Here is a 22,781-nt window from a genome sequence, read left to right as displayed (position 1 = left end):
TATAACGCGGAGTGGGGAGAGATTATGGTGGAGAGGGTCGCAAACACATTAATACGAGAGCTGACGATATGAGTTCACAAGTTGACAAAATATCTATATTACGATTAAAATATTATAAATAGGTTGTTTTTACAACACATGTATTTCAGGTAAGCTTTTTTCTTTTCTTTACATTTTTCCTTCACTTCTGTACAAAACCATGGAGTTCTTCGCCTTGGGAACGATTTATTTTTATTTATATTTCTTTCACCAAGAACTTCCTTGGCCGAGGCTAAGATATTAGACTTAATTTTGTAGCATTTTTAAATTCCTTGGTATATATTGAAATCCCTTCGTAGATGTATTAAAACAGCGAAGAATATTCTTTCAATTCCTCTTTGCGTCGCCGAGTTAATATAAACACATTTTTAGAGTTTGCTTATATATCACAGACGCGTAGTTCTTTGGTATTTTTCTTTGATCGTTAAGCCGCTCGATATATAGGTTTCAAATAAACATCCATTTAGATCGCTGAGAAGGTTTTACCAGAAAGATAATTGACTCTCGCTGAGGCGTTGTCACGAGCGGTGGACTTCAGCGTTAGTCCAAATTTTACGTCAAATTTGTAATGTTTCTTATTTTTCGTCCCTTTTCATGGAAAATATGTAGTGTATTGTGGCAGTTAATGGTTCAGTTACAGTTTTAAGTGAGATTTTGAAAGATATCTACATGTTCCGTATGTTCCAGTGCCCCAATTTCAACCTTTTTATGTCCCTAAGAAGCCGTTTCAGAATACCTTTTCATAGTATGGAGATGAATTTGTCAGTGTGACAGAAAGTTTAAGCCCAGTTCTACACCCAGAAATTCCAGTGAAGTCTAGTTTCCACCCCCAGAAATTTTAGTGAAATCAAGGTAACTTTTGTGTTTAAATTTACCCCAATAATTTCTGTCCCCAATTTTCAAATCCCAATAGTAATACCCAATGTGGTAGGTAAAATATACGTTACAATTTTTGCTCAGCTTTCTTCGACTCTATCACTTTCTGTGATATATGTGTTTCTGCTCTTTTCGGTTATTCTTATTTGGAATAGGTATAATACTTATCGAAGTCCTTTATCGATTCTAAACGGTTCTGAGTAGTTTTGTTCGACTTTTATTCTACATGCATTGTCGTTCCTTAAAATTATTTTACGACATTTATATAGGTGTTACTTACTCCGTGATTTTCCATTACTTTCCACAGGTTGTTAACTGGGACACTATCATAGGCCTTTCGAAGGTCCCCGAATACAATGTGCAATTCAGCGTTGACTGCAGTTGTTTTTTCTATGAGCTTATTATAGAAAATACGAGTATATTATCTATACATAAAAAACCTTGTGGAAAATATCACAGAATGAATATTTGAGCTAGTTCATTGCTGCTCTAAAAAGAGCAAGTAAACCACTCTCTGATATTGTTCAGTCATGACATTTATCTCATATTCCTTATCCAGCATCAAATTTTCGAGGCACCTTATCTTACTCAAGATCAACGAGTATCGTATGAGCGTTTGAGTACTTTTATGTTTCACAAGGGAACCAAGATTCTGTAGCAGGCTGTATACCATGTATCACAAAAAATTTAGTTTAGAGCCATTTAGGGGCTCAAAACATGTACATCCAGTAAGTATTAACCACATTTTGTATTAACCTTGGTAAAAATTTAAAATTTCGTGCTTTCTTTAATTAAATTGGTTATAAACTGATGATGGAATATTAATTCCGAAAATGTTCTGTGATGTAGCCCGATAGGGTGTTTTAATTATATACCTTTTATTGAGGAGTTTTTAGATAAATTTTTACGTTTATTTCTTTCTTTCTTGCATGTTTGACTATCATCAATAAATATCGAGACTAATAAAATATATCACAGTTTTTAATAAGGCTGATTGAGGGGTTTTGCTATTATATTTCTAAATGCTTACACAAGAACGTGTCGTTAACACGATTTACAATGGAATATAGGGCAGATTTCTCCAAGTAACTGTAAATCGTCGTTGTACAAACATACTTAAATCCTTCCTTTCCCACAGTGATTTAAACATCCTTCTAATAGACGTATTTATTGACAGAAAGAAATCTTATAAACGACCGAACTAGGTAATAAATACCTCTATTAGGTTATGTAACGCGCTCGCCCACCTGAACAAATGCAATTCTACTTCTAGATTTGCATTTTATTCGATATTTTGCTGTGACGTCTGTTCTATATATCGAAACAGTTAATCTTGATTTGTAATATCAGGAGTGGCTTATCGCCAGTGGTAGCGTTTTCAAAACATGTTAATCCGAAAAACTTCAGATGACACATCAAACATTTTATTTATTAAAAAAATATTTCCTCTTTTTGTATCCCGTATGTGCTTATAGTCAGTCTAAAAAGTATCCAGAGATTTTTGTTCTTCTTTTTTATAATACATTTCTTCTCTTAACACTCCGATCGACGACGCCTAAATAATAACAACACCGCACGACGGTGCTATATTAGGACTACAAATAAGGCTATATTTTGATTTTCTTTTAATTAGTATTTTTGAAACACAATATTTTTATTTGTACTTGTACTTATAGGAGGATAGAGATTTCTTCCATCTGATGGAAATATTTTGTTTGTTTATGCCTATCTTGTATTAAATTAAAGTAGATCAAAAATAAGTGATATATTTGACATAATAATTTTGACAGCTTACCACACTTACAAAAAATCAAACTGTTCTTCTATTTTACAAAAATTGATCAAAACAATAATGAAACTATATTAAAATACACAAAGAGTTCAGTAAAACTCTATGACATAGAAAATACAAGAAAATTAATCACGCGGATAGTTTCTGAGGTTTTTTGCTGAATACACTCCTCACAGCAGGCTACGATATGATCCATGCATAACCAACATTTGCAAAATGTGCAAAAATATCGGGTTTTCCGTTTCTTGCAGTATTTGCAATGCCCTCTTTTAACTGATAGTGGATTATGTGTCGGCATTCCAGAGTATTTAATAACAGCTTGTCGAATGTTAGAATGTAATCATGACGTTGTAGCACTTGATTCCAAATAACTTTTTATTAGGTCTCCTACTAACGTTTTAATAAATTGTGTTTAGTATTTCTAGACACATCGTAAGATTGTAAGATCGTAAGACACCATTTTATCTGTAATATCTACCCCACATTTCGTATCATTATAAAATAAAATCATCTCTAGCTTCTTGCTAGTTTCGTCTACTGCATCAGTGTGATAAAAGTATAAAACTAGTAAAACATTTTTATTCTTTTTTGGTACATGCAATGTCAGCAGCACATGTGCACCAAAACCAAAAACAGAGGAATCTGCAGGGCGGTCTTTTACATTGGTCATAATTGGGGGCAATCCTTTTCTTTGGGACTGAATTGTACCCACAACCGTTACCTGTGTTCTCTTTTCAGTTGGATAACAAGGTTGCAAGTAACAAACCAGCGATCCATCGTAATATTTCTTCCTGCTCCATAGAGAGGTTCACACATCCTTGTAGTAACTGCTGCACATGAATTATCTACTTTATAGGGTTCAGCAGGTTGTTGAACAGCATATATTTCCATATTATTAGTGTAAAATGTTTTTGCGTCGACACAAAAACCAAAAAACATCTCATCAAGAGTTACATAGTCAGCAACGGTATAACAAGATTGACTGTTTTTTATAAATGTTTCAAAAATCTTTCTTATCGGAGTTAGTTTATCGATTTTGAGTCTGATTTGTTTACTATCAAAACATATTACTTTTAACAAAAATCTAACTCGTCTTCGTGCCATGGTCGCTACAAATATTTTTGATCCCATTCCATCGTCTGCCCAAAATTCTTCTAATTTTTGTCGAGAGCCGTGATCCAAAACTGTTAAATATAACAAACCAATAAAAGCTCTCATTTCCGGAACAGATGTAAGTTTGACGTCGTTTTGATTTTTGTATCTTCCAGATATCTCTCTAATATAAATATTTGTGTATTCTACTAAAAGTTCAATAATATTTTGCATTAGAAGATCCCACGATTCAATGGGACTCATTCCATTCCATTCTTCGCATAATAATATAATCTCCTGTCAGATTGTTCTTCATTAATTGTTTGTTCTTCAATCGTTGGTGTTGCTTCCGGGATATCCTCTTGCTCAGAATCAGCATCGGAATCATTTTCTACATCCGAAGTTACTCCTTCATATAGAGTAGTTAGACGTTGAATTTCTCTTTTATAAGGACCCATCACTGAAATAATTGTCCTAAGTTTCAATGTCAAAAATTAATAAAAGACCTACTAACCTTAAAAATAGGTACGCAAATTGATGAATAAAATAATTAACTGCTAGGTATAGTTCTCGCGAAATCACTATATTATCAGACATATTTCACACGAAACCAAAATAACAACTGAGGGTGAGGCATATCTAAAGGTGGGTACACATATGCGAGCCGAACTGTTTGCGAACTGCTCGTGAGCTGTTCGCGAAGAGTTCGTTGAAAATATGTTTATGTTCAGGCTATCCAATACCCTAAGTATCTAATAACAAACCAAGAATTAATTTACTTCGTTATTCTAAACATTTCGGTATTTTGTTTACATTATCTGTTATTAATTTCTCTCGTTACTTTTGAATAAGCCGCGCTCGTTCAGCAATTTTGTTTAACCGAATGATCTCATCGCACACTTAGCAGAAACAGTTTATAGTCTCGAACACCGTTCAAATTTAACTGCGAATATTCTTTGTGTTCGTCCCAAAAACCGACAGGCCGCGGTTCCTGACGAGCAACGAACGAACAGCTCGCAAGCGGTTCATCCACGGTTCAGAACAGTTCTGCTCGCATATGTGTACCCGCCTTTACACTGCATATTCTCGATCGGGGAAACCCAGCCTAGTGAATACCATCTGTATAATATTTACATAATTTCCTACGATATGCTCATCAATTTAGATACCCGAAACTAGAGGGAAACTAAAATAAATAAGGACAAAGTAATTTCCTTTTTTTGAAAAGAAAATAAAACGATTTTTTTTTGTAAAATATAATGTTTTATAAATGTAAAATATAATGTACAATCTTTGCTTTATTAGATTTGCCACTTTTTTATTTAATATTTAACTGAAAACAACACGAAATAGTTACCGCTATATTTTTTGTTTTTTACAGATATGCACCAGCGGGACTTCCAGATTTCCCTAAATGCAACCAAAAATGGCAGATCTTGCTGATTTTGACAATAATTTTTATGCCTCACGAAATAAACAAATCCAGGATGCATTTCTTACTAGATTTTGTAAAGTTACACTATTGATTATAAACCACCCATCAATGGTTACACCTTGTAAAAGAAGACGCCCAAAAAATGACCGTCATGCCCCTAAAACATCCACAGTTAAATGTTTACTTAGAACGCAAAATGGTATTTTGCTTTCCGTTTGTCAAGCAACATTTTTAAATATTTTGCATATTAAGAAACATAGTTTTCAAGACGTTATGAAAAATTAACTTATGACGGGTCAATCCCCATGGTTTTTCCAGAGGAGGGGACGAAATCAGCTTTAAGTTTAAAAGTAGAAAAGAGTCGGTGATGAATTTTATTTAAAAATTCAAGTGTGTAGAAGCTCACTACACAAGAAACGCAACAATTATTGCGCGGTATCTTTTATCTGAGTTGAATATAAGAAAAACGCAAAGCATCTATAATAACAAGGTAACAGACAATCTTAAAGTTAAAGATTATTATTTTCGAAATATTTTTAACAAATGTTTCAACTTTGGGTTTGGAATACCACGAACGGATATATTACATGTTTGTCATTTGATGAGCAAATCAAAGTTGAAACAAATTATGCGCATAAAAAGACCTATTTATCAACAAACTCGTTCATCAACTAAGAGCAGACTTTTTATTTACTGCAACGAGAGACTAAAGATGATTTAATTGCAATAAGCTTCGACTGTCAAAAAAATCAGCTACTGCCAAAGGTCTCGTATCAAAACGCTTACTATATCCGACAGTTATATATTTATAACCTTTGCTTTGTACAAGGATCATCAAAAAATAAGCAAACCAAAGAAAAAACTTGCATGTGTACAAGGACCGAAAATGAGTTTTATAAAGGATCCAGTGAGGTAAGTTCCGCTTTATTTCATCGACTTAATGAAACCAATTTGGAAGGCTTAAAACTTAGAGATTGGTCTCCGATGGATGCGGTGGTCAAAATAAAAATTGCCCCACAAATTTGCCATTCTATTGAACTTATATACCCGCAGTCACATGTCACTCATTTCTTCCTAGCGATCGCGTTTTTGGCAGAATCGAACACGAACACTTTAAGTTTTCAATTATTAAACGTATTATTTTAACCAAGACTAAAAATGGATTAAACGTTTTGGTACGGGGAGAGCCGCACTATCGAAGCGATATTGGAAAACCAAAAAGTGTTTGTAAGGCTGGAAAATATATCAGGATGATTTATCCTGATATTATTGAATTGGGGGCTATTAAAGTTAACCCCTTAAAACTTTGGGACGTTAATAAATCCTAACAAAAAATTTTGCAGAATAGTAAAAAACTTGAATAGTAGAAAATCTTGAGTTTTAAAATAACGGTCTAAACAAGAATAATGATATGCTAGAAAACGTTAGTGATTCTGAAGAAAATGAAGGAGATATTGAACATAGTGAAGAAGAAGCTGATGCTTGTGATGAAATGTTAGATTTGGTTGTTTAAATCTTTTTTGTTCCATAAATAGTTGTTTTAAGATTTTTTCAATAAAAATTTAGTTTCAAGGAGGATGTGTATTTTTTGCAATCATATTATTGTTTTTTCTGTTGCAAAATCGGCAATCTCCAAGTGTTTGAAGCAAAACCAGAAATCTTCAAACTGAAATTGATAATTGCTTAAAATTTAATGAAATAATTAGGTTAATTTTGTGAATAACTAAAGCCAATGTACAAATAAATATAAATAACAAAAAAAATAAAAATTTAATGAAACGCTAAAATTTTATTAAACATTTATATTTCCTGAAAATTTTGCCAAAGTGGAGATTGCTGGTTTTTCTTCTAGACCCCTCAATTGAGAAACCAATAGAGAGTCTGTTCTTCTTCTTCTTCTTACGTGATGCCTCTGGCATTAGCAATTAGCGAAAGAAGATCAATAGGAAGGAGAAGACATTCCTGGTTAAAAACTGCACGAATGGTTCAACACCACTCCAATCCATCTATTTAGAACTTTGAAGATACTAATAGCTTTGATTTGATGATTACCAAGTTGATTAAAGGAAACAGTACTCAAAGAAGAAGGGAGATGCTCGGATAAATATTCTGTTTTTAAAAAATGTCTACAGAATTTTTCGTGCTCGCACTATATTTGTAATATAAAGAGTTTGTTTCTTCATATTTTAATTTTTAAATCAACATGTATAATCTTAAAATTGTCATATCGGTAAAATCTAACATGCATGATTCAACAAGAGTGTATTATCTCATTAACTATCTCTTATTATCACATTCTTTATCAAAAGAAAAGCAGGAGAATTCCTATCGGCATTGTAGAATAATGATGAGTTTGATGAAGATGTCGGGACTCGAATTAGTATTGGTTGAATAAAGTTATTGAGATTGCTTTGAGATAAGAAAAAGAATATAAAAAAATAATTGGGAATAGTTATTTCATTAGAATTGTAATCTATATTAAACTAAAATGGCTTTCATTAATTAATGAATGTAATGAATTGGTCTATATTAATTACTATACGAGTAGTCTATATGTTTATATTTTTAACAATAATTTTTATAATTTCGTGAAATAAATGTTGATTTATTATGTTTATTGGGTATTAACCAACTCTGCCTGGGGGTTATGAGCGCAAGAACTGGGTGGATTGAGTAGCTCAAAAGGAGCGGTTATGCCCACAGCCAGTCCCAAGTCTAGGTAAAAGAGAAGGATTAATGGGCCAGGTCAGCATCCTACCCATTGTAAAAGAAAACATGGCTCAAAGAACCGATATAAAGCCTCTGAACCAGATGGAACCTAAGATGGCGAACCACGTAAAGAAAAGGAAAAAGAAGCCCACAATCAGATTAGCAATATGGAACATTACTTATTTCAATAACAAAGACCAAAAAATAATAAAAGAACTGATAAATAAAAACATAGTCAACACATTTGTGCAATCCAAGAAACCAAGAAGAAAGGTAAAGGCCAAAGAGATTATAACCAATATTTTCTAGCATAGGTACAGTGGAGTAGAGAAAGAAGAACGATCACGAGCAGGCGTAGGTATATTTGTCCATAAATAATTTAAAGACAACGTTATATCTCCTAAAGAATAATATATATGAATATCACAATGGACCACCAACAATTAAATGACATATCTATCTATAGCCCCGAGGACTGTAAACCTAAGGAGAAACGAGAGGCATTCTACGAACAATTGCAAACCATCCTGGATGAAATACCTCATGAAGAACCCTTAATTGACTGACTTTAATGCACGAATCGAAAATGAAATAGTTCCAGAAGTAAAACAAAGATTTAATAAAAACCATGTCAACGCGAATGGAGAACTCATGGCGAATATCTGTGCTTATAGTGAACTGAGAATCAATAATACATTTTTCGACCATAAGCTCCAGTATAAATATACATTTGAAAACTCCAGGGGCACACATCTATGATTGATTTTATAGTCACTAATGGAAAAATCCACCCAAAGCAGATTCTAGATATCCGAACTTTAAACTCAGCAGATGCAGGGAGTGAACACAAACTAGTACTAGCAAAAATAAGAATGAAACTAACACCAAAACATTTTCTACAGAAAATCACCGAGGAAAAATTCAATGTAGAATCACTGTGGAACGACTCTACGAGAAATGTACCAAAGGAGGCTAGCACGGAAGATACAGCTGAAACAAATAGACGAAATCGAAGATATAAACGCGAGCTGGGATAAAATTAAAAACAACATTGAAGAAGCAGCAACAGAAGCTCTAGGAAAACGCAAAGTCATACTGAACAAAAGAAACAACAACAATACACCATGGTTCAGAAAATAAACAAAAGAAAAATGTAAAGAGAAACGAGAGCCCTTCACGAAGTACAAAACATCAAATACTCCAGAATCCCGAGAGACCTATAGAAGAATACGAAATGAGACAAAGGAGTTGGTAAGAAGAACAAAAAATGAACACTGGGAATAGTTTACAAAAAGGATGGAAAGCGACTTCTACGGTACACAAAAAAAAATATGGAGATTCATAAGAAACCAACAGAAAAAAATAGCAGAATTGAAGGAATACAGTAACATACCAGTAAACGAATGGCAAAGATACCTGACGGAACTGTTTAAAGAAAAGGAAAATAATAATCAATACAATAACGTACCTGAATTAAGACACAAAATAGAAATCAGTTAAGACAGAAATAGTGTCACTTGGACCAGACGGAATAACCAACGAGCTTCTTAAACACGGAGTAGAAAGTATAACCTTAAGAGATGACAAAACTGATACAACAACAAATAATGCACTGCAAGATACCAGACGCATGGAGAAACAGCATAATGATACCAATGTTCAAGAAAGGAGATAAAGAGGACCCCAACAATTATAGAGGTATAAATCTACTGAACACCGCACTTATGTTTACTACAAAAGTCCTAACCAACAAAAACAATAAACTAACAACTTTATATTAGAATAAACATGTTAGAAGTTCTTTTAATTATATAAATGAAAATGTAGTCATAGATGTTTTGAAAGATGTACACTCTCGTTGCAAGTCTTTATTTTTATTTCCCGTTAGTGCCACTGAAATGAGGAATTTTTTGCATAGATTGAAAAATTCTCACTGCACGGATTTTTATTTCTTAAACAAAAAAATAATTGTGGAAACAATTGATATAGTTATGGACAAATTAATTATACTTTATAATAATTGTCTTACGGAAGGGATTTTGCCAGATGTATTTAACAAAAATGCTAAGAGTGTTCAAAAAGGGAGTTTTGGATGAACTTGTAAATTATCGTTCCATCTCAATCATTCCCATTTTCAGCAAAATTTTTGAGCGTATTCTAAATGTTCGTTTGATAGAATATCTAGAAAAACACAAAATACTTTACTGTAATCAATATGGCTCTAGAAAAAAATGTAGCACTACACTAGCTATACAGAAAATTATGAGATATAGTTGATGGCTTGGAGGGTCATTTTGTGTCTTTGATATTGTGTGACTTATCCAAAGCTTTTGACTGTGTTTCGCATGAATTACTCTTGGAAAAAATGCATAAATACGGTATTAGGGGAAACACTCTTAATCTATTTAGATCATACTTAACACATTTAACCAGTTTTTCTTAATAAAAGCTATTCTGAGTTTATGGGGTCCCTCAAGGTTCAAATTAGGACCTACTTTGTTTCTTATTTATCTGAACGATTTATTTCACTATACTTTTCCTATAAAATGTGCTTGCTTCGCATATAATACAACTCTCATTAATACTGATATTAATCAGCATAATTTAAAAATTAAAATAGATAGTGATACCCAGAAAGCAAAAAACTGGTTTGTACATAATGGGCTAAATGAAGAGAGAAATCAGAAGTTGATTTTTAGTTCCCATTAGAAGTATATCTCAAGAAATAGTGTTAAACTATTAGGAATCTTTCTAGATGATAATTTGGATTGGAGCGCTCATACAGATTACTTAAGTTCTAGACTTGCCACAAGTATATTTTTAATACGCAACTTAGTTTATATGATTTCTAAAAGTACCCTTAGAATGTGCTACTTTGCACTATTCCATAGCCATTTACAGTACGGAATAACTGTTTGGGGTAATTCTTCTCACGCAGATCGAATTTTTAAACTAAAAAAAGAGTAGTGAGGATACTTGCAAGAGCAGAGTATAGGGGACATTGTAAACCTTTATTTCTGGATTTAGGTATTATGCCACTACTTTCACTCTATATATATATATATATATATATATATATATATATATATATATATATATATATATATATATATATATATATATATGTATATATGAAACGCTGATTGAAAGTCATGCTAACAAAGGTAAGTTTAACATAAACTCCAACTTCCATGATCACGATACAAAATCTAGAGATGCTATTAGAGCTCAACGTTTTAGATTGACAAAGAGCATAAAAAATTAGACTGACGTTGGTTTGTTTTTAATTTTGCCACATGAAGTAAAAAGTCTTAACTTGTTATCGTTTAAGCTAAAAATCAAATCACACGTTTTGAAACATTGTCTCTATTCAAAAACGGAGTACCTAAGTACAGCTTTTACACAATTGTACTAGTTTAGTCAGGGTATTTGCCTATTATGATGATTACTTCATGTGTTCATATTTTTATTTAGTGTGTTTGTCGTTTCTTAAATTGTTAATATTAAATATCTGTTTGTAATGTTTAAATTCGCAAAAATTTTATATGTAAATATGTATGTGTAAATTTATATGTATGTAAAAATTTTCACTATTCCTTTAACGTCAAAAACAAAACTATTTTTGTATATTGACTAAATAAATTCTATTCTATTCTATTCACCTTCCACTGAGGGTTGGTTGCCCAATCTCCAGTGGACTCCCAGGTTAGCGGTTTGTATAACCAACTTAAACGTAAAGATATGAATTAAGTAGGAGAGTGTGTGCCAACAGTATCTGGCAGTATACACCTATCCCTTTACACACCTTAAACACGCCAACGGAAATTGGATTAACGAAATAACGGATTAATAGAAAGTCGTATTTACAATTAACTTCATCAATAAACAAAAATAAGTCTTTGATATCAAACCGAGGGTACATCACCCTCAGAATTTTAACCTCAAAACAAGGCTATTTGTCTACAAGATAGAGGCCAACAAGTCACCTGCAAATTGGCTGCAAAAGCGCCAATTAATAAACAAATACACGTTAAAAATTCTTTATTTTATAATAATCTTTTTTGAACACGATTTTGAATGCCATATAAATTCGATTTAATAAAATTAATTTATATTCTGATCGGCTGAATACAATACTGTGCATGGAACATTCATTAAAATATAAATACCAAACAAGTTTACATCTGCAGAACCTTCGTTAATTTTTTGCACCACAGTCTATTCCTATGGTTTATTATGCATATTAGTTATTATAAAAATAGTTCGTATATACCTGCATTTGCTACCGTTGGCTTTGGCTACTTGGTAGACGTTATAGAATATGTTCAACACAGACTAGTAATAAGAAAGTTTATTGATTATGCATATGTATTTGTCGATGATATTGTCAAATATCAAATAGTGAAAGACAAAATAAGCGTAGAAGTTTTTTTTTCTTCATTTTTATTTATTTGACCTATTTTTATAGTGAAACCATGTGCAAAATCTGTCTGTCTTATCTACTCTACTGTTGTATTATTACAATCTTACTCTACATACTCCACTCTACTCTACTCTAAATTATCTCCTTGTTCTTCGCTATCTCTCGTAACCCTACCAATAACAAAGTGCCAATTGTCCTCGCTACGGAGCATCAAGCCAAACACACCCTCCACTCCACTGTGATCTTCCCATCTAAATCCATCTCACATTCTTGAATTTTTTTGTCCAGCTTTTTTTTACTTGTTAATGTTTACATATAATGTCCAGATTTTGAATTTTGCCGAACCATGCTTCTTTCAAATGAAAACTGCCGCCTACTATTTTGGAATTTGGGAACACTGTTCTTATGGAATTGTGAATGGCTATTTCAAAGTCTGCCACAATAAATTCTAGGTTCAGATTTAATCCCAAACTTAAGCATTTCAAATGAAATCGTAGGCTTCCACGGCCAGAGTCAGAATTATAGTTTATTCGTCTTCCGGGTTTGGACCGTGTCATTTGTGAGTGACCCAAAAGTGGGTTCATCTCGACGTTTCGCTACAATTGTATGTAGCTTCTTCAGGAGAACAAAAAAGAAAAAGAAAACAAAAGACAGGAAGATGGGTAGTTAGCAACGGTAACTCAGTTACTCAACGCAACCAGAGGCGAATACTAACTACCAAGATGGGCATTTGGTCACAGTAACTCAACTACTTAACGCAGCCAGAGGTGAAAACCAAGCTTCTTCTTCTGGCTGCGTTAAGTAGTTGAGTTACTGTGACCAAATGCCCATCTTGGTAGTTAGTATTCGCCTCTGGTTGCGTTGAGTAACTGAGTTACCGTTGCTAACTACCCATCTTCCTGTCTTTTGTTTTCTTTTTCTTTTTTGTTCTCCTGAAGAAGCTACATACAATTGTAGCGAAACGTCGAGATGAACCCACTTTTGGGTCACTCACAAATGACACGGTCCAAACCCGGAAGACGAATAAACTATAATTAAGCATTTCATTTGCAAAAGTTTAAAAAGATTTTTGTAAGAACATTTATTTTTATTTGGTTGTTAACAAAGAGCAAGTGAAATATAATATCCATTTTCCAATATATGCAGAGTGAACAATTACAAGAAATGATCTGGACAGTAGCTGAATGTAGCATCGATAATATGTATATATATATATATATATATATATATATATATATATATATATATATATATATATATATATATATATATATATATATAATTTGCTACTTTTGCAAAAAAGAGTAACATTTGTTAGACACGAAAATACGATCAATTTGCAACTTTTGCAAAAAAGGGTAACATTTGTTAGACACGAAAATGCGATCATTTCTTCAAGTCGTCGGGAATAAAAAAGAAGTTTTCATCTTTTATTGTCTTAATAGTCATTGTTCTTATAGACGCAATTGCGTCTGTTCTACTTTTTGGTAAAACCGGTAAAGTTGTTCTTCTGTTCTTATAAATGATGTTACGAATATAGTGAATGTCTTTGACTGTTAAAGTAGGTACTTAACTGGGCAGAATTTTCTCTTAAAACATAATGTATTACCTTGCAAGACTTCTCACAAATCAGTCCACTAGATGCAAAACTCTGTATTTGCAAAAATTGTAAAAATTAAGGTTCAGCTGACAGTTATTTGTTACATGTTATAGCTATCTTCTGATGTAGAAATTCAGCTGCAAAGTCAGGTATTTGCTAAGAAATAGACATCAGATATCTTGAGTCAGATGCAAAAATCTGTATTTGTGAGCCTATGCCAGTTGCATAACTGTGTAATTGCGATTGGCCAATCGCTTACATTGTTTGAGTCACGTGACACGTCACACGTGCATATGTGCACATGCGACCGGGTGCACTGTTTGTTGTTTGAGTGCTAATAATACCAAGTTTATTGCAAATAATTCACATTATGGATCTTCATGTGTATATTAAACCATGTGAAAAAGGAAAAGGGAGAAAACGAGTTGTACAAACAGAAAAATGGAAACGAAATGAAATGAAACTTAAGAGGTAAGTGGTGTCTACAATTAACTAGATAGGTTCGGGACTTATGGTCAGTATTTTTAGGGATAAACCGAAGGATTTACCCGGGTTTCCCACCTGTAATGATACGAAGAAAGTGTATTGTTGTAAAGATTTAAAGATGTGAGACATTTTTAGCGGTTCCATAATAATATGTATTCAACCACTGACAAACTAAAACAAAATATTTTTTTGTTGAAATTTTGTGAAGGTCGAAAGCCCAAGAGATCAAGTACAAACCTACATGGAATTTCAATTAAATATTTTGTTCCTACAGTAGAGGGCTGACTTTTAAGAGTATGCAAGAGAGCATTTCTTGTAATAACTGATTTAAGTTCTGAAGAAATAGAGCGTGTTGTAAGAAGGTTTGTTATCCGGAGTGATATACCAAAAGAGAGAAGAGGGGAAGATACAACAAAAGATAGATTTGATCCAATAAAATTATCTTTCCAAACATTTATGGGGCATTTGAAAGGTGCAGGGAGTCATTATAATAGAGGACGATCAACTAGATTGTATTTACCATGTGATCTGAATTTCACAAAGCTTTACAGAATGTAGGTGCTGAGACTTGGTAAAGACTGGAGAAAGACGAGTAACGTTGTTGTTAAAAAACCTTTCCAGTGGCATATTAAATGTAATGCATTGCAAAGATTTATATTTAACGAAGGACAAAGATCATATGGCCACGGTAAGAGGGGAAATATTTTATCGTTCTGACATAGGGTTCAGCAAGTTTATAATACGAAAAGGGAAAAACATTTCTTTATTGAAACCTAAGTAACAACAGATGGGATGTTCACTGAAAGGAGATAAACCGTCCATAGACACTGTCCTTGGAAAATATTTTGGTGAAAATTGGGGAGACCAGCCGGATCTCATATTTTATAAAATAATAGATACTGATGTACAGACAAATAATAATTTGAATGGCAGAAAATGATCATATTGATGATGAGGACCCAGAGGAACTTAGAGTTTAGGAATTAATATAAATATATACACATAATTTGTTAGACCTTTTGAACTTTGGATAAAAATAGTTTACTTCCACATGCTTTCTTCCTTATTTGTAACACACAGGTTTGGAAAACAGACTAAATCCAAGAATCACTAATATCGTTAATGGTTGACTATTATCATAATTTTAGTTGCAAAAAATCTGTATTTACATAGTTCACTTGCAAAAATCAGTATTTTCAAATTTTTCTTCCTTTCCTAGCAAACTCAATAACATTCTAAGAAAAAAATCATGATATTTTACTTAATAAAGCATTTATCTATCACAAAAAAGTGTCATTTATTAAATTTAAGGTTTTTTTGCAAAATTTACCAGTTTTTTGCAAAGAACTCATTTCGACTTATACGATAAATACAAAGTTTTGCATCTGGCGGACTCAAATGTCATCGGTTGCTTTATGTTTAACACCAATACTCACTATCTGCCTATTTAGAAATTTTTTTCATTGGTATGTTCTAGTTCACTGCGCATAATCCAGTTTTTGGAACCGACAGTATAAATTTTATCTCCAACACACTTCACCACCTTTTAACTCTTTATATCTAGTAAATTTCTGAGATTCTACTATTAATACAGGTTTTCCATATTCACTAAAACTATTAGAGCATTCTATAACGTTTTTCTTGCACGGAGTTATTACAAAATGAAAGTGGAAATAAATTTACAACTTTGTTAAACTGAAGTTGGTATTTCCAGAAATTTTAATCCCCTGCTCGGGGACCACTTGAGTGGTGACACTAAAGTACAGTAATTAGCATCAGTAGAAATTAAGGGTAGGATTATTAACGCATTAACCATTAAGTGGTTAATGCGTTAATAAATAAAAAAAAACACAGCAATTCAATACACTGACATTAAGTTTCCAAAAAAAAATGATCTGTTTTGTTTTATATTAAGTGAATTATTCATATTTTGTTGTCTCCCGTAAAAGTCACACATAACTCCTTATTGCAGCAGAGTCTTCAATATTCAGAAATACACTTTTATTTTCTTAAATGATTTCTTTCTAATAATCGCTTCCCACAAATATTGGGTGATTTCATTAAGTTGCGATGTGTAAATTTAAATCTTATATCATATGTATTTATTTGAAGAGTTTGATATTTAATAAACAGATTATTTAAAATCCTTTTAACTTACATTATTCACTAACATTCTTTCACAAATTATGCAAATATTCGTGCACGAACTGTCCCAAATCAATTTGAGAAAGTGTACCAGTCAAAACCAAAATTTATGTACCAACAAACAAAAAGGCGAACGCAAAAACCACTTTTCAAGAACAAGACAAATCACTACAGCTCCCGGCCACTTTGATGCACCATCCAGTCCCATATATAACAATATAACAAAAACAAACGCGAGTCGAGTGAGTCCAAGCCGCGAGATATCGAAAAAACTTTAATTTCCCATTGCACTTAAAATTCCGAGCAGAGACCACTAGATCGCCGAGAGAACCGCGAAATACTGAGCATGCAGAAGATGAGAAAGAAGAATAAGAATACGGTAACGGATACCCGCAGGTATCATCTCTTCATTCTGTTCGCGAGCTGGCAATGATAAGACAAAAGTTGAAAGTCGGCATTGTTCATTTAGCTCGGGTGATTATGGGGCATGAGTCAGTACAGGGATATTTGAAGACCATAAAGTTTAACGATTTTAAATTTAAACAAGAATAAGGGCTTTTCTTCTTCGTAAGCTTCATTTTATTGTCTTATTTGCTATTTATAACATTGCGCTACAATTTTTTCTAAATATTTCCTCCACTTGTTGAGCCAAATCTTATTAATTTTGCGTTGAAAAACATGAATATGACAGGAATATTATTTTATTAGCTCTAGCTTTTATGATACAATAGGTATGGAGTTAGTTTTAAACATTGAGAGATACGACACAAATATTTTTTTATATAATTAACAACTGTGAGTCCTTTAAAAATGTTCCAAAAGTTCTAAATTAATGAAATAATGTTTTAGATGTTAATAAGATTAAAGAGAATAATGCATGGGCTTCGTTTGATCGCCGTTTTAGATTGTTTCTTATCAGTGATAGTCTACAAGCCCATGGGACATTTTTAAGGGGTCATTTGACCCAGCATTAATCATATATAAATCAATACTACAATATGTAAGAACAACTTTAGAAATTATGCCGTCAATTTTTATCGGTACAGTGGCTACACAGATCTAAGGTACAGTGGCTAAGGTAAGCATATCACTCAAGGGGGTGGGTATTTTGGTCAAACGTTTTTGTACAGAGAGAGAATATCCAATTTAAAAAAGGAGATCGGGAAAAGGAGAGAAAAAATCGACATTAATAAACTAAAAGATCTCGACATTGCAAATGTATACAGACAGCAAATAGAAGGAGAAAAAGCAAAAGAAATCGGTTGAAATATTGGGCAAAACCAAGTCAGTAAAAAGAAATCATTGGTTTGATCATGAGTACGAAATGGCCACAAATAGAAAGAACGCAGGTTGTACACGGAGAAAAAAAGAAGAGTATAGACGAATACAAACAGAACACTCTCAATGGGATACAAAGTTTATTTGATAAAAATGAAACGAGGAAATACTACAAATCCTTAAGTAATAGCCGTCGAGAATTTAAACAACGATTAAAAATTTGTAAAGACACTAACGGTGAAATTCTACATGATAAAAACTCAGTTCTTAACGTATGGGCACAACATTTCAGCGAACATCTAAATATTAACGATATTGAAGGAGGTTACAACATAGAAAATCAACAAAATTTGCAACGTCAACTACACAGTGAAGACCTAACAAGAGAAGAAGTGTCAAATGCCATCCTAAAACTCGAAGACAATAAAGCCCCAGGAATCGGTGAAATCTGTTCGGAAATGTATAAAAAAGGTGGTAATCAACTTTTTGCAGCCATCCATAAACTAATAGTACTTATATGGCAGAATGAATTGGTACCAGAAGAGTGGCTAAAGGGAATACGTCCTTTGCATAAAAAGGGTGATCAACTGGAGTATAAGAACTATAGAGGCATTACTCTGTTAACATCTGCGTATAAAATCTTCGGCAATGTATTGTTTAAAAGACTGTATTGTTGATCAATATCAATGCGGATTTACTACTGGAAAGTCAATTACACATCAAATTAGGCAGCACAAAGTGACTAGAATATAACATAGATACACACCATCTCTTCGTCCACTTTAAAGCAGCCTATGACAGTGTAAAAAGAACTGCAATGTGTAATGCAATGATAGACTTTGGGATCCCAACTAAGTTACCATATTAACTGTTTTGTTTTTATGTCATCAACTATTGTATGCTTGACTCCCATCATTTCTCGTATTCTCTCATTTGGTATCCGATCTCTTCTTGATTTGCCTGCTGCTCTTCTCCAGAAGTCCATTTCTGTTGCTAGCAACAGTTTCTCTGTTCTTTGTTTCATTGGAAAAACTTCACTGCCATATGTGATTACATTTTTAAGTATGGTGTTGTATATGAATTGATCGTTGTATAAGAAATAATTACTCGTATCTTATCGAAAAAACAACAATCCTATTCTCAAATACTTTTAGATGGCATAATGGCCAAAAATTGTTTTACGTATCAAGTAAGCATTTGAAATTGATGCCCTACATTTTTCAATGACCTCAACGAATGGGGGTTAAAATCAAGGGTTGTGCCATAGATTTCTCACCCCAGTACCATCCGATAGGTACGGCACTGCAAAAAAGTAATCTAAATAACGATCCGATACTATGTCTTTGAATGCCGTACTGTATGAAATTATCGAAAATGGGGTCAAAATTTTCCGAAAATCACAGATTCTCCCTTCTACTGTTACCAATATTTTTGTACGACATTAAGGGCGATACCGCCCTTGTAAAACCAGTTATAGTTGAATACAAAATTTAATTCAATTCAAAAAGGCTTCAGTTTCAGCTATTACTTCCTCATTGGAGCGATATCTCTTGCCACGGAGCATTTTTTTAGATCGAAAGATAGGTGGTAATCGCAGGGGCCCAGATCTGGACTATACAGTGGATGCGGAAACAACGCAAAGCTGTGCATTCAATTCGTGCATTTTTGCCATCGTTTTCATCGACTTTTGACATGGTATATTATCTTGTTGAAACAACAATTTTTTCTTCAACAAATGATTCCTTTTCTTTGGGATTTCGACATTCAAACGCTCCCATAAATCAATGTAGTGGTAAATTACAACACTGTTAATTGTGTCTCCATGTTTCAAATAGTTAATGAAAATAATTAATTGCGGGCCCCAAAATACAGACGCCATAAACTTTCTGGTGTTTTTTTGCGTCTTTGGTCACGTTGGACGGATTTCTCCGAATGCAGTCCACTCAGATGACTGCCAATTTAATTTGGGAGTAAAGTTATGAATCCATGTTTCATCCATTGTCACAGACCGATGCAAAAAATCCGACTTATTCCGATTAAACAGCCAAACAGCACCGAGATTGATAAATTCTTTAATATAATAGTTTAATATCTTTAGAGTGTCAGTGTCAGATATCCCTTGCAACTTTACTTTGGCGTTTTCCATACTAATTTTTAGCGTTTCTTCGATGTTTTCGGGAATATCTGCATCATTTTTCCTTCCGAATCGCTCATCATCATTGGTGTCAGTACAACCGCGTTTGAATTCACCGAACCATAGTTTAATGGTTGCAATGGATGGAGTAGAGTTCCGGTAACACTTTTTGAACCATTGCTCAGTTTGGACTGCATTTTTCCCCATCAAATAACAGTGATAAATCAACACACCAAATTGATCAATATAATTTTTTTGTTATAGGTACTGCCATGTGTTGTGGTCCTTAGGTCATCAGTTTCGCAACTGATTTGATAATAAAATGCAATGGTTTCAAAGTAATATAGTAACTTGCGAATGATAAACGAACGTAAGCTAGGTCAAGATTACAATGTCAACAATTTTATTGATCTGAAAAAAAATGAACTTGTCGACTTCATCTGAATATTGTAACCTCGGAAACCTTTTTTGGATGGTGCTAGAAAGGTCACCAATGGAGACACTGCGGACGGCAGCCAGATGGTTGGTGGAGAGCGAGTCGTGGGTTCGAAACTAGCTTTTGGAACCAGGAATGGGTCCAACGGACGAAATAAGTAAAGATACGATAAGATATATTGGAAAAGATACAGAAATAAACAAAAAGATAGATGGGTAAAATTACCAAAGATAAGATAAGATAGGGAACAGGGCCCCACTTAATTTTTAAGGGTTTAAGGAGAAAATTAAGAAACCTTAGAAAAGAAAAGAGATAAGGAAAGATATTTAGGTTCAGAGATCCAACCCAAGAAAAGATATCAACAGTTAATGATGAAATAAATTTGGTCAACACTCTACATAAACAAAAAATAAATATATAAGGTATTACACTTACTTACCTACGAAACTTAATCAGCCTGATCTTTCTACTGATCAAAGGTATAGTTATATTTAAAGGTAAAAAGCAAATATTCAGAGTTATGGTTATATCAGGGAACTTTGTTAGGAGTCGACAAATAAAATACATACATAAAACAATAACAATATATTCAACAACAAAATTATGACGCTGCTGAATGCAACACAAGTAATAAAAATACACCAACAACTATGAAATGGTGGTATACATATAAAAATAAGCAGAAATATAATTAGAAACTATCTTTACAAAGATATAAGTATAACACAATCATGCACACATAAAGCTTTGGCGTATCTCGAGATATTACAGCAAAAAAATGAATAAAAAATTATAACAAACACCAAAGATAACAAAAATTAATAAAATCTAAATTTACAAAAATACAAAAAAGTTACTGAAGTGAAAACATAAAAATCTAACCAAACCGCACTTGGTTAAGTCGATTATTTGATTCGTAACAAAATACTGACTGTTCTTTAAATTTAATGCAAAATTCAGTAGTTACTCTCAACTACATTTGAAGACATGTATGATCGTTAGATACGTCCAGATAATGGAAGATGATATGATGCCATACCATGTTACTCGCCAAGATAAGTGGAGATACTTAGATTATAGTAACTTACGGTAATTCCTGACGACTGCTGCATTAAGCCACTGAAGTTAATACTATACTGGTATTAAACACTGAATTTAATTACCCTTAAAGGTGCTTTACAACTATACTTAATCTAATATAGTGTAAGATAAAAAAACTCTAATAAACAAGTGTATACACACTTATAAAGAAAATGCACAGAGACGGTAAGGTAGCAGATACGATAATGTGAGTTAAGCGTCTTAACTCGACGAATGCCCACCGGTAAGTGACTTGGTTCCTCTAAAATTTTACCAAACTATCCAAGAAAAGGTGAGGGTATCTTCCACTCAAAAATCATAGGCCAGTTGTATGTATTTCTGAGAAGGTAAAAAGTTCTAACTAACATTGAACATAACGGTATACTTCTACCTACCAACGTGATGAAATATCAAATCTCCTAGATTAGGTCTTTCCCGAAAAACATTACAACGGGCGTTCGACGACAATTACCGAATTTATGACAAAGAACCCGGAAAAGGATTAACTAAGGATTCACCAAACCGGCGTCTTTAAATAAATACGTAGGTAGATTCTTCAGTCATATTTCGGTAGTTTCGCAATAAAAATTTCTGATCGTAAACACGACCATCAACGTATCATCCACATGGGTAAAAGGAATTAAAATTAATTTAATATATTAATTAAAAAAATGTTACAATATAATGATATGTGAATGCACCGACGTGAATCGTAACAAAACACTAATACTGATTCGTTTTTTCGTACTTCATGTTGATATAACTATTTATCAAAATAACCGTGTCTTTCGCAATGTTATCGGGTCGCTCGAAGAGCACGACCGCTGTCTTGTTTCTGTATTCAATTACGACGACGTGTGTGTTTTTTGTGATATTTAATTTAATTGTGATATTCAATGTCAGATGAATATTGATCTCGGTTCGACTGGGTTCTACCCAATTCCGGACTAAATAATCCCAACAAATAATCGTACGCGTGAAAAGCTTGAGAAAACAGGCGAAGACATGGATAACTATAAATTCAATGGACAGACGACATCAAAAAGTTCGAAGGCCCAAGATGGATGAATATAGCAACAAACAGAGAAGAATTGAAGAAATTTCATGATAATTTGAAAGGATACACGAACCCCTGCTGCAAATAAAAATGGACACTATAGTCTCTTTCACCCATTTTGGCCGATTGGATATTGAAAACCACTGACGTAAGATGAAACTGTCAATAAAATTATCAATGGCGGAGAGAAATACATTTT

The 22,781-nt window shown here is 33.2% G+C and overlaps 1 protein-coding gene across 2 annotated transcripts in view; it reads right to left on the bottom strand.

Moving 5' to 3' along the window:
* The window catches only part of LOC140436466 (breast cancer anti-estrogen resistance protein 3 homolog), a 293,734-nt gene extending 276,834 nt beyond the window's left edge, over positions 1–16,900 (bottom strand). For both annotated transcript variants that reach the window (XM_072525305.1, XM_072525308.1), the window contains exon 1: positions 16,611–16,900. In XM_072525305.1, coding sequence (XP_072381406.1) covers positions 16,611–16,612 — 2 coding nt within the window. In that variant the 5' untranslated portion in view covers positions 16,613–16,900. The remainder of the gene's footprint in view (positions 1–16,610) is intronic.
* Positions 16,901–22,781: the final 5,881 nt, after the last annotated feature.

Source organism: Diabrotica undecimpunctata, chromosome 3, assembly GCF_040954645.1.
Source record: "Diabrotica undecimpunctata isolate CICGRU chromosome 3, icDiaUnde3, whole genome shotgun sequence".
NCBI classification, from domain to species: Eukaryota; Metazoa; Arthropoda; class Insecta; order Coleoptera; family Chrysomelidae; genus Diabrotica; species Diabrotica undecimpunctata.
The sequence above is the reverse complement of the archived record's forward strand: the minus strand, read 5'-3'. Positions and strand labels throughout refer to the sequence as shown.